This window comes from Gallinula chloropus (assembly GCF_964237585.1).
Source record: "Gallinula chloropus genome assembly, chromosome: 10".
Taxonomy (NCBI): domain Eukaryota; kingdom Metazoa; phylum Chordata; class Aves; order Gruiformes; family Rallidae; genus Gallinula; species Gallinula chloropus.
In genome coordinates, this window is record NC_140095.1 from 10,978,181 (window position 1) to 10,990,649 (window position 12,469).

Consider the following 12,469-nt stretch of genomic DNA (forward strand, 5'->3'; position numbering starts at 1 on the left):
GATTCTGATTGGGAAAATCTGAAGCACCAACAGGAAAAAGACCCAACCATGAGGGTCCTTGGGAACACACAAGGAAGAGGCCTGGTAGCTCTAAACACATTTCCAGACTGCGGGTCCAGGTGTGGTGTTTGCTTGACCCCTTCCCAGCTAACTGTTCAGAATTCAGCAACCAAAAGCTTAAGGGAAAAACTGATTCAAATAGACCAACATCACCAGTTCAAACATTTTACTAAATCAATTCACACAATTTCAAAATTGTAAATATAATTAAGGACAAGAGGGGTTTCTGTCTTTTTTTCCTTCCAGATTTCTCATTAAGACAATAAACAAACACAAATTAGGCTTTATAGCATCTGTTCTTTTAAAAAATGAAAGGAACGCCACTTGATGTATTGATAAAGCACCACAACACAGTTACAAAATAGGGTCGGGCCTGTTTCTTTCACAAGTAAAAGACTACATACTCCTAAGGGCTTTCTGCTTCAATCCATACTTCATTAAAATAAAACTATAAAATCTCCTAGATTACACTAAATTCAGACGATGCCTGGTATACAGTGCATTAACAGCAGTAATGCCAACTATCAGTGCCAACAGAAAACATTGTAGGAAGTAAAAACAAACAAAAAAAAATCCCAAACCAAAATAAAACCCAACAAAACCCCCCACTTTCATTCCCCCAGATGAGCAAAATTTCAAGTAAGGGATGTTCGGTTTCACAATGAGTTAAGGACTTGGGGAGGACGCTGGGCAGAGAAGAGGGGGCTGGACTGTTGCTTTCTAGGCTTAGTTGGCATCTAGTTTGGCCATTTCCTGCACGTATATCCCTATACTCTCGCTGTCAAAGAGCACGAAGTACACCGTCTTGATTGAAGAGGACATCGTTGACACGAAGTAGCTGGAGATGGCTTTCAGGATCAGCTGAGCCGCCGTTTGCTTTGGGAAGCCGTTTCTAGAGAGACCAAGAAAAGAAAGAAAATCAAGTTTTGCTCAACAGGCTTTTGGTGGTACAGCCCTGCAGGGAACACTCTGGCTTTTCTCTACCACAGCACGGTAAATAAAACTACAAGGCTGGTGTCTACAGTCTGAATGAGAAGCTACAAATGTGTTTTGTTTAGGCGAGACCTAAAATGTTCAAAGAGAAGAACAGCATTCCCAAAAATACAGAATCCACACGTGTTCATGGCTTGAAGCTTCCAGTATCTGATGGGTCACTTTTATTCTCATTTAACAGAAGACAATCAACACCCAGCCAGCCAGAAGTGTTCAGGAGTCAAACCCATCCTGGAAGCAAACCAACTACAAAGAAAAATAAAAAGGGATAGAGAATGCGATCTGGAAAAGGAAATCACAAAGTACAAACTAGTTTTACCACTATTAATGGTTAATAATATAGCAGAAAAATGTCAAAGTTACTTGCACAGCCTTGCTGCAGGCTGGGAAGGAAGAGAGAACGAGCTGCAGTAGTGAGAAACCACACTGGCACCACCGTTACCCTTCCTGTGGGGCAGGAAAAGTGAAGCAGGCTGAGGAAGGGGAGCAAGTCTGCTCTCACAGGCACAGCAAGCCTTGTCTGGATGGGTCACTCTGACCTGACTGAGCTTGGGCAGCCAAAGCAGCTGTGCCAGGGCTGAGGCCACACCTAAGGGACTTGGTGGCTTTTCTAAGCGTTACTTTTTTTGAAGTGTTACTTTACAACCTCCCATGCATCCTTTTTAATTACAGGCTGATTTGATTAAGTACCATCCTAAGAAAAACATCCTGAAAGACACCTGCTTGGTGCCAGCCTGAGAGATCTGAACAGGGGAGGCCTTTCTCCTGCCTCCTCCTTCTGGAGAAGCCACAGACAGACAGACCAAACCTTGCTGCTTTCTGGAGTGAGAAAACCATGCAGGACAATGTCAGAGCTCAGTACCTAATGCAGAAATGCTTCTTCCAAGGCTTTCCACATTTTTATCCAGCAGCCCTTTGTCCAAAAGCTTCATCTAATCTTAAACCAAGCACAGGTAGAACAAAGATCTGAACAAAGCCATGACCTGAAGTGTGAGTTTCACAGGTCATGGCGAACTCCTGAAATTACACCTGGCAGTTCACACTCTGTGTGGCCTAAGCTGGGCTGTGGCATTGCCCAGGACTGTGGTCTCGCTCTAACCAAGCTCTGAGCAGTCCCCGAGCTGCAGTGATCAGTCTGAAGGTGATGGGACACGATGGCTGCTGCAGGTAGGACCCAAACAGAATCCAAAAGAGCCTGTTGAACATCACCTGGCTGCCTGACATGTCCTTACACATACATGATGGTCAATGCTCCCCCTAATAAAGTGTGTACACTATTAATATTACTAATAATTTACAGATTACACAGATGGCTGAGTTTCCTCAGCGGTTTGGAGAAGCTGAGCTAAATTCACCTCTGGCACTAACATGTGCAACATCACTTAGCACTTGCTCAGTGAAGCAGCAAACTGGGATAATAAACCGCTGGTGCTCTCTCCCCCTCATTACACGCTGCAAGACACAGAATGAGAAAGGCAAGTGCCTGTGTCACGGCCTGCTTGCTGCACATTACCTTCCCATAAAACACACTCTGAGAGCGATGCTGCTGTAGCACTGCCTGTAATGTGATATTAAACGTGCTGCCTGAAGATAATGCTTGTGATATTTCAAAAAGGATGACATGAAATAACTCATGCTGTTTCTTTGCTCTCTTTAAAAATAGCCAATTTCTTTCCTTTACTGACAAGGAAATAAAAGGAAAAAGCATTGTGAGGAAACTTTGTACTCTTCCAAAGCTAAATGAGCTGGTCAGGAAGAATCAGCTGTGTGACAAGTTAACCAACTGAGAGCACAGCTTTGACACAGGAGCTGCCTGCTACTGACAGCTTACACAGAGAAAAAGACATAGGCTCAGCATGCCTCCACATCTGATCACAGGTTAGTTACTTATGAATGCTGCATCCCAGCATATTCTGAGCAGGTCTTTGAGGAATTTTGATTCTGAGCAGGAATTGTCATACAGGCCAGCATCACAAGCAGGGTATATGGCATTTCTGAACCACTCATGGGTACGACTTCCACTTCAGTAGCGTTCCTGCATGGTGGTCACAACAGGGCGAATGACAGAAGAGCAGCCTGGTGCACAAAGGGCAGATGATTAAAGTAAATCGTTTAGGATCACTCTGCCAAATGAAAGAGAGAGAGCTGAAAAATGAGAATAAAGTGCCATGTGTGGGCTGTGAGAAACAAGCCTCATGCATCAATGTACCAGTCTGAGTTAGACTTGGGAAAAGGCAGTTTGAGACCTTAGCCAAGGTAGTGTCAATCCAGATCCAAGTCAGAGCCCCAGAATGAAATCCCTACTCAGAGGATAGCTCAGCCCCTAACTCCCCTTTCCCTGCTCTCCTGCTGGCCCTACCAGACTGAACTCCAGGCTACCTCTGTGCAGCACCCAGCCTGTGCTTTCCACAAGTTGGCTGGCGCTGAGCATCTGGCCCACTGAACGCTCTAAGCATGCTATTTTATTTCCCCCCGTGATTTATTTGAACTGCCCTCATGTAATCCCATTCCTCAACTATAAAAGAGAATGAAACTGTTTATGTGGGTTTATTGGGTGATGTCTGCTTGACAGATGTCTGTACTACAACAGCTGCATACATGTGCTGTCTTTGGCATTTGCTGTCTTTAAAAGCTTTACTTTTATTTTTCTAACACTTCTGACTTCATAAAAACAAGTAAAGAGCATTGTCAGGGTAGATTCTGTTCTCTCCAAAATTAATTTATGCTTGAATATCTCTAATTTAAAGCAAAAAGGCAAAATACACAACCTCATATTCCTCAAGGCCTGTTGATCCCTTCTCCACCTTTGAAAAGCACCACTCAGCTGGCTCGAGTGAGCAGGCCAAGTCGAGAACTTGGCCACAGACCCTCCCTGATTCCGTATCAGAACACGAATCTCATGATTGTTCAGGGTTTCACCACCTTCCAACTCTGATCAAATCCTTCTCAATAAGGGCTGGGAATGGTTCTCCACTGGGAGCTCTCCAGGGAAGGAAGGGCTCTGTGGAAGACACTTCACAGTGTCTCTTTAGGCACCTACATAACCAGTTCCAGAGCCACCCCGCAGTCCGGGGGGGAATACAGTGTCACCCAAACAGCAAGTCAGGCCACCTCTTCATACTGACAACCTGTGAACCTGGTGGCTAATTCAGCAGGTCAGTACCTGCTGAATACACCCCTGCTATACTTCTCCACAGTTCTACAACATAGGCACACGTTACCTCCTTAAAATGACACCCAAACCAACCTTATTAGGAGCTTTGACGCAAATCACTTGAATTTATTATCCAAGTGAAACTTCAATTTCTTTATTGTCCTTCACCCAAGAGCTCAAATAGTGCTGTCTGCCTTAACCCACAGAACATGCAGGAATTAATCTCGTATTGCAACACAGTACAATGGGAAGAATATTCTTGCTGTGCATCAGCCAACTTCTTTCATGGCAAATTCAAAAGGGGGCAGTTGTTAAACACACCACTGTGTGATTCAGTCTAGATTTGGCCCTTAGTCTTCATACTGAGCCATCAGTGAGGGCTGAGTGTTGCAAACCTCCCTCCCCACCCCAAACCCAAGAGCCCCAGATTAAAAGCGTAGTCCCTATTTAGGCTGCTAAGAATGTGATCCAACACTCAAAGGCAGTGACTATCCTGTACAAAGCCAGAGGACCTTAACTTTAGACTCTGGCTTTCAAAAATCTTGGCAAAGGCTTTTAAGGACTTTTCTTCCCCCCTCCTCCCAAAGAGTCCTGTGATGTAAGCTATGTGGAATTCAGCTCACGATTTGGGGTGAAAGTTTGAAGCAATTCTGCAAATCCCAAGAATCAAGGCACTTCAGGTCTGCTGCTTAAGTGAACACCAAGATGTGTCTTCTGGCCATCCTTAGGCATATATTACAGTAAGCTAATTATGCACTGAAACTAGGTAAAACAGACCCCTTTTCTTCGTGTTCTCCTCCCCACCCTCAATTTATGTGAGCAAGCTGATATTCTAAAAAAAAAAAAAAAAAGACTTCTTAACAGCCTTTTTAAAAGTTCATTTTATGTCTTTAACCTCTTTGCATGCTTTAGGATTCTGTGGGGATCACAAGACCTGTCAAAGTTGAACTAGAATTCAGGAGAATACAGTCAGCTCCGTGCATGGCTTGAAGGAAACTACAAGAAACATTTTTTTTCAAGGAACTGATCTAAAGGAACAAGAATAAGGTCAGTGTTATAGCAATGGGGTTTGTACACAAGAAGGGAGTGGAACATATAAGATGCACTTAGAAAACCTGACCTATTTGGCTCCAAGCATCGGGGTTGGTGTACCAGCCTTACCTGCCACTGCCAATTGAAGGAAACGCAATTGATTTCAGCTTCTTTTCATCAGCCAGGGCCAAGCAGTTCTTCACCGTCTTTTCCAGCAGCTCCTCACATTTGTCTGAGCCCCAACCTGGGCTGTTACAGTGGATCACGAATTTTGCAGGCAATCCGTGGCCAGCGCTGACAACAGCTAGTAAGAACCGAAAGTGAAAGGTAATTGCTTTCTTCTCCTCAAGATTAAGAGAGTGCATCTTGTGTGATTAAAACAGCAAACAACTGACAGACATTCATTTAGCCCCGGGAATGTTTTAGATTACAAATCATGCAGCCTTAAAATACAACAACATGATTACAGAGACTTTGTTTTTTCCATTCCCAGCTGCACTTTGCTGTGGAAATTTATAAATCACAGAGATAATGGAGCTTATTTCAGAGAGAGAGCAAGAATTCGTGGCTGACATCAAAAGAAACACATTTATATCGGGGATTGTGCAAACTTGTGTAGGGAAAAAAGCAGCAATCTGTTAGAATGTAAACCAATCAAGGGATGATCTTGCTTTGGTTCAGGTAATTGCAGAGCTGATAGGATGCTGGACAGTCGCACAGAGTTAGGATGTGGGACCTGCAGCTGCTCCCGAGCAACACAGAGTTTGTTCAGCTAGCTTATGATTACAAACTGGAGCAGCTCAGGGCTATAAGTGCCCTGCAAACTGCTCAGGAAGGCTGGAAAAGAGGTGAATTAAGAGTTTTGCTTTATTTCCAGCTTTGTTTCTAGGTAACTGTAAGAAAAACATCTTGTGTCAAGACTTTGGGCTTGAGCTTCTTTGTGAATGGGTCATTTAAGACCACTTAGACGATGCTGGTTTTGCATCATCTCTTCCATCACATTCTTGACAGACAGCTGGAGGGGATACCTTCATAGATTTATGATGCTTGATTCACACTGTTCATATAACAACAGGCAAGGCCTTGTACATGCAAACAAAGAAGAGTTTTTACCATGCTAATCATTTATTATCCCCACCAGACTACCATGGACCAGTGGGGACAGTGTTCTGTCTGCCAGAAAACAGTAAGAGGACCATTGCCATTTCTGAACTGCTTTTGCAATTAAAAACTTGTAACTTTAGTTTGTTTAAAAAAAAAAACAACAACAAAAAAAGAGGGAAAACACCCCAATCACAAGCTGAGGAAAGAAAAAACACCTAGCTGAAATCTTGTAAGGGCACACACACTGAACCTTCACAAGGAGTCAGCCCCCTAAATAACACACTTTGGGTATTATCTTACGTGGCCACAAATGTGCAGGCATAAACTTGCAGCTTATGTCTTCAAAACCAACAATAATAGTAATTTTGGGGTTTTTTAATTCAGCTTTTTAAAATCAGCTTTGTGAATGTGCCAGAAATCCTCTACACTGGAATGTTTATGAGGCGCTTTGCTATTTAAGTGTAGTAGAAATAACTCTTGGAGCACAGTCATCACATATGGATACTATCTGTAGTTGCTGCAGGAAAGAGAAAATAGACTTTGTCATATGGTAATCTGACCGGAGGTTAATCAGAAGAATCCACTTTGAAGGACAATGGAAGCACAAGCATTTATGGTCTTCTGGGTTTGTAGATTCTCAGCATGTTGAATAGCCCTAGTGTTAGGCAATGCTAATTTGTCATAATGTGCAACTAAAATGTTGGCAGATTCAGGATACATCATAAATCCAAGAAAAATCTATTAAAAGCAGCTGACACATCTCTAGTCAGATGTGAAACATGGGTAATATCTTCATTCTGAAAGAACCAAATACTGCAGTGACATGCATCATCAACTTTAATATTTCTGAGGGAGGGTTTTCTTGGGTAGTCACTAATTAACTCATTAGGATTCTGTTGAGGACGACTGTTAATTACCAAGAGCAGTTGCCCCTCACTTCAAATGCACATGTTCTGGAAGGGTAAGTAAGTTAGGATTTCACTGTAGAAAAAGACGGAAGCACGGACACGTTCTGTGCTAGTTACAATTACACAGAATCACAGACTGGTCTGGGTTGGAAGGGACCCCAAGGATCACAGAGCTCCAACCTCCCTGTCACAGGCAGGGACACCAACCTCCAGGCCTGGAGCTACACAAGGTTGCCCAGGGCCCCATCCAACCTGGCCCTGAACACATTCCCAGTAAAGATCCTGGTTACTGGTGGGTTAAAGGGATACCCATTTGAGAAATTTGGAAACTGGGTATCCATATCAATGAGAAATTGATGTGTATCAATTCTTTCCTAGGAGAAGACCCTAAGAGCCCATTTCTGGCAGTGTCGCATAAGGCTCCCCAGGGTTAAGACTGCCGAGCAGCCCTCGGATCTGAGGGCTGCATCAATGGCTGAAAAGATATTAAATAAAATAAATCTTCTCTCCAACTTGCAATCTCTTGGTGAGCAGTTTGGTCTGGGCTGATAAAGAATACCATGGAGAAGATTTTTTTTTTAAAAAGAAGTGAGTAATAGATTCTACATATTCCACAGAACAAGAATTCCAAGAAAAACTTATTAAAATTTTTAAAAAGCAAAGTAAAAAGTAAACAGTTGTAATTTTTTCCTGTCAGAGCTGAAGTCTGACATCTCCCTCCTCAGCTTCAGTCAGGATTCGTTTACAAAACTGCTCACGCTGTATTTATTTTTATAGCATAAACACAGATGGCAGAATCAGCCTTCTATATGAACAACATGTATCAGCGATCCCACAGATGGTGTAAAATTATAGATTGTCATTACCAAACTTTATTACTCACCCAGTAGATTTTTCTCAGATATTACATAAATTTTGATAACTAGGCATCAAAAAGTCGTAAGCTTTTACTGGGATGATTTTGGCACTGATTAAGCCAAGTACCCAAGCAGATGCTTAAACTTTAAGCACGTGCTTAAGTTCAGTGAAAGTCAGCGGCACTTCAGCAAAGCAGATGTTTAGGAGTTGGACTCTACTGTTTGGAAAAATAAGCATCTAATTAACGGCTTTTCTGCACTGTGCCCTTAATGAACATTCATTGTGTACCTGTGACATCACCTCACTGCACCGTTCCCCACACGCTTTGGCAACACGTGTATGTTAACCCTGGGGAACACAAGTATCCCACAGCCCATAAAAGCTGCCTGCAGGCAGCACGGACCCAGCGTTGCAGGAGGAGGAGGAGAAGGAGCGATGAAGGCTGCCTCAGACAGCGGTGTGGGTGCCTGCAGTGTGGTGTTTGAGGGATCCCGAAGCGCAGAACCTCACCTCCAGCTATGTCCAAGGGCCCGTTCTTTTTGCGAAGCTCAATGACAGCTTCCACAAACTCCTTGCCGCCTTTCTTTTCCAAAGTGCTCCCTGAACAGAGAATTGATATTTTACTCCTCTGACCCCAGGTTTCCATAGCAAACATTTTTTGACTCATCATTCATTTTTTTTATGACATCATTCTAGAGTTTTCTGCCCAAACATTTTTTTTTTGGGGACTGCAAAGTAAGATCTAAACCTTTTGGGACTTCGGAATTAGCTAGTCATTAAAAACAACAACAACAACGACAACAAAAAGAAAAAACCAAAAGAAGACAACCCTAACAACCCAAAAACCTCACATCTGTATCCCTTGCTAACATTCTCAGACTCTGATTTTAATGTCAAAACATCTGACATGACATCCCTACCTCCTTCCTTATCACCAGCGCCTCGTAGTGTGAAATGTTCCAGAAGAATGTGCTAGCTCGAGCGTGGTTGAAGGTTCACAATTCCTTCCCCTACGATTCATTTCCCCTCTCTCTTACAAATTGTTTTAAAGAGCCATTTGCCACAATAAGAATTTGAAACTCACCTGATCTTGGTCCCTGACCCCAACAGGTGGCACCAGGAATGAAACAGTCTCGTGAGTGCAGCGGGCTGCTTTACTTGGTAACTGCCCAGCTTGTTGAGCCACCTTTAACCAAGAGGAAGAGCCTCAGAAATAAGGAGAATCTCTAAGGAACATATTCCTCCAATGAACTTCTCTAACTATAGCTAAGGAGCTGGACAAAGTCATTCTGGGAGGAGAAGAGCTGTGCAGTGTTTCAGGGCAACCAAAAGGTATGCTCTTTGCAAAGGCAGTCCATCACTAAATGGTTTAGATCTTATTTTGCAGCTCTGGTTTTAAATATTAACGTAGAAAAAACAGCCCAAGAAAGCATTTTCCTAACTACATAAGTATCCCACGTAATTATTTGCACTGTGCACAGTAATTACAAAGGTAGATAAGTAAAAAGCAGTGGTATCATAAAGGCTCTGAGATATTACTTTGGAAACTGATTTCCCAAATTTCAGAACTAGGTCTCTAGCCATGGATTTGGTGAAACCCCTTTACTTTCACTGATGAAGAAAGAAAAACCGCATTTTCTGATGGAAGTGCACATACTGTATGCTCAAGGAAGCAGAGCTGCTCCTCCAAGGCTCAGTTACTAAACAAGGTCATAGCTCCAAGAACTAAGGACCAAAAAATGCTTTTGTTTTCAGGCCATTGCTAAATTTCTTCCAAAATGAAGATTACCAAGTTGAAAACAATGCATTGGTTTTTTCATTCCAAAACTGTGGCCCCGCCTCTGTTTTGCTACTGGCAGTTTATTGCTTTTGGGGTACAAAAGCTGAGAACAATTAAAACATTTATGCCTTTTGGGTTTTTTTAATAACCAATTCACAAAGGATGAGTAGATCGGTGTCCTTTGCTCTTTGTGCTCATTTAGGCTGTTTTAGGGAAATAGTTTGGTCTAACCTTATTCAGACAAACTCCTCACCAAGTATTTTCTGGAACTCAAAGTTCCACTCACTGAGTGATCTTCCAAATCTCTTTGGTAAGACAAAAAAGGCTTTATTCATACCATCAAGGTGTTTTACAGCGTGCTAGGAAAGTAGATCTTCCCCAGAACCGAGGTGCCTAGAACCTGGCTACCCTCAAGGCAGCAACACAGCAGGCAGAACCTTGGCTGAACCTGTCTGGCAGTGGCTGACCCAGGGTCTTATCAAACCACCCAACAGAGAAGGGGTGCAGAGGGAAAGGAACAGTCTTCCACTCTAGTTATATTCTTGTTGGATGTATTTCTGTACTGTTCCTATTTATATTTGTATATATTCCAGTTATATTCCCCTTGAGTCTGTGAACTCAGATCAGTCCTAAACCCCATGACATTCATAATCCTTAATTTCTCTTGTTTCAAGGGGAAGCACAATTAAGCCTTACACAGAACCCAGGAACAGAAAAGATCTATTAAGTAGGTCATTCCTTTGCCATTGCAGAGCCATTGTACATTTAATGGAATTTAGCCTAGTTTGGTTTAATTCAGTCCAGAAGGATCAGCTTTTCCCCTTCTACTGGGAATTAATTTATAATTAAAAGCAAGGAACAACCTTGTCAGTTTATTTCACTGAGTTCTCCTCTTGCAGATCTGGTACAAAGAAGAGCAAAAGGAGTATCTGCTATGAAGGTTTTCTGCATTTACTCCCTCAATTATGTTCTTCTTCTGATTAATAGTGAGGGTTTATATTGAAATTGTATTTCAGAACTACGCTGTAAATTAACTTCACCTGGGAAAGGACATACTGTTTTTAACCATTTTCCACTACATTAGCGAGTTCCTTGATGGAAGTCTTGCTTCACAGCCTCAAGGTTAGTAGCTTATTTGCTCACAGGCATAAATATGTGTCACTCCCATGAGAATAGGATCATTATCTCATGCTTTCCAAGCAGGCATTGGTATCAGTGTTGAAAACAGCGTTAGCAGAAATTTAGGCTGTAAAATTCTCAGGACAAGCCCCCAGTACATTTAAATTGTTAGGGAAAAAAAACAAACCAACAAACCAACAAAAATAATTAAAAAAAAATAATTTAGATGTGTCAAAGTTAATCATTGGAAGCTAAGCATTTGTGCACTTCTATTCTTTCTTACAGCAGTCAGAGGCAACAGGAACCTACGCTAAGGAATGAGGAGTACAGCTTTGAGACACCGTAGCAGAGCATCTCTTGGTCGAAGGGTAGAAGGAGACAAGCACATCAGACAAATGGGCCTGACAGACGTCAGAGGCATATTCTTTGGACACAGGGTATTGTGACAGCTCTATTTGATTGTCTCTGCATGCTGTCAGAGCTGTTCTTGGTCCAACAGGCTACCCAGAGCTACATCCACTCACATTACTTGGACAGTAGCCCCTCAGAAGAAGCAGGTGCTGTAGGACACGCCAGCTCTGCAGCAGGATATGTGTCCCCCCGAGCTGTACTGAAACAGGACCTCGGATGTGGAGGGAGAGCACTGGAGTATCAGTGATGAGGTTAACATGAGAACAAAGGCCAGGTGACTGCATTTTAAGCACAATAGGCCATGGCCCTTACCACCAACTTCTGTATTCACCCAAATTCTGATTTGCCTTCTCAAATTACCAAGGCAGTTCAGTTACAGTACTGCTACCCTTTTACAAAATCCTTCAAAACACTGTACACAGAGGGGTATCACTAGGGTAAGAGTTACTCAGGGCATACAAATACTGAAGTAAGATGCCTGTCATGCTTTCTGTCATGCCTTTCTCTCATCAGTGTAGCTTAGGTGACCGACCACCTGCAAAATGTATGTAACAACACTAGCTGTGTTCTTGAGGGAGGGAGGACCAGTGAGCAGGGCTATGAAGGTAACTGGTCCATAAGGTAACACATGAGAAAACTAACCAATCAAACTAACCAATCTTAAGAATTCAGAAAACACAGACTGGCTAGATCCAGCACATCAGATGTGAACATCTGAAACTTGGCATGGAATGGGTTAGAAATCTGAAGACCAAGACTCAAACCACATTTGAAACAGGCATTTAACATGCCAAACAAACAATGTGGTGATTTATTCTCCTTGGTCACATGCCTGCACTGAACGTACTGTTCCTGCACTTGAAATTTGGGCGGTGTGTTCTACTGTTACTTCTGAGAGCCTGATTTGGTGATAAACATCAGAAATACCTACTGAATTTGCAACTACTCATTTGGTTTTATCTGTCAGGACTGCTGGAAGTGAGAAATGAATGCAAAGCTGCATAGCTACAACAAGCTTGTGGCTGCTGATTGACCATGCACACACATACA

At 42.6% G+C, this 12,469-nt stretch overlaps 1 protein-coding gene across 4 annotated transcripts in view; it reads right to left on the reverse strand.

The window, feature by feature from the left end:
* Window positions 1-211: 211 nt before the first annotated feature.
* The window catches only part of MACROH2A1 (macroH2A.1 histone), a 46,632-nt gene continuing 34,374 nt past the window's right edge, over window positions 212-12,469 (reverse strand). For all 4 annotated transcript variants that reach the window (XM_084268815.1, XM_084268814.1, XM_084268813.1 and 1 more), the window contains exons 7-9: window positions 8,620-8,709; window positions 5,369-5,543; window positions 212-952 (exon numbers count right to left, since the gene is read on the reverse strand). In XM_084268815.1, the coding sequence (XP_084124941.1) occupies window positions 787-952; window positions 5,369-5,543; window positions 8,620-8,709 (431 nt within the window). In that variant the 3' untranslated portion in view covers window positions 212-786. The remainder of the gene's footprint in view (window positions 953-5,368; window positions 5,544-8,619; window positions 8,710-12,469) is intronic.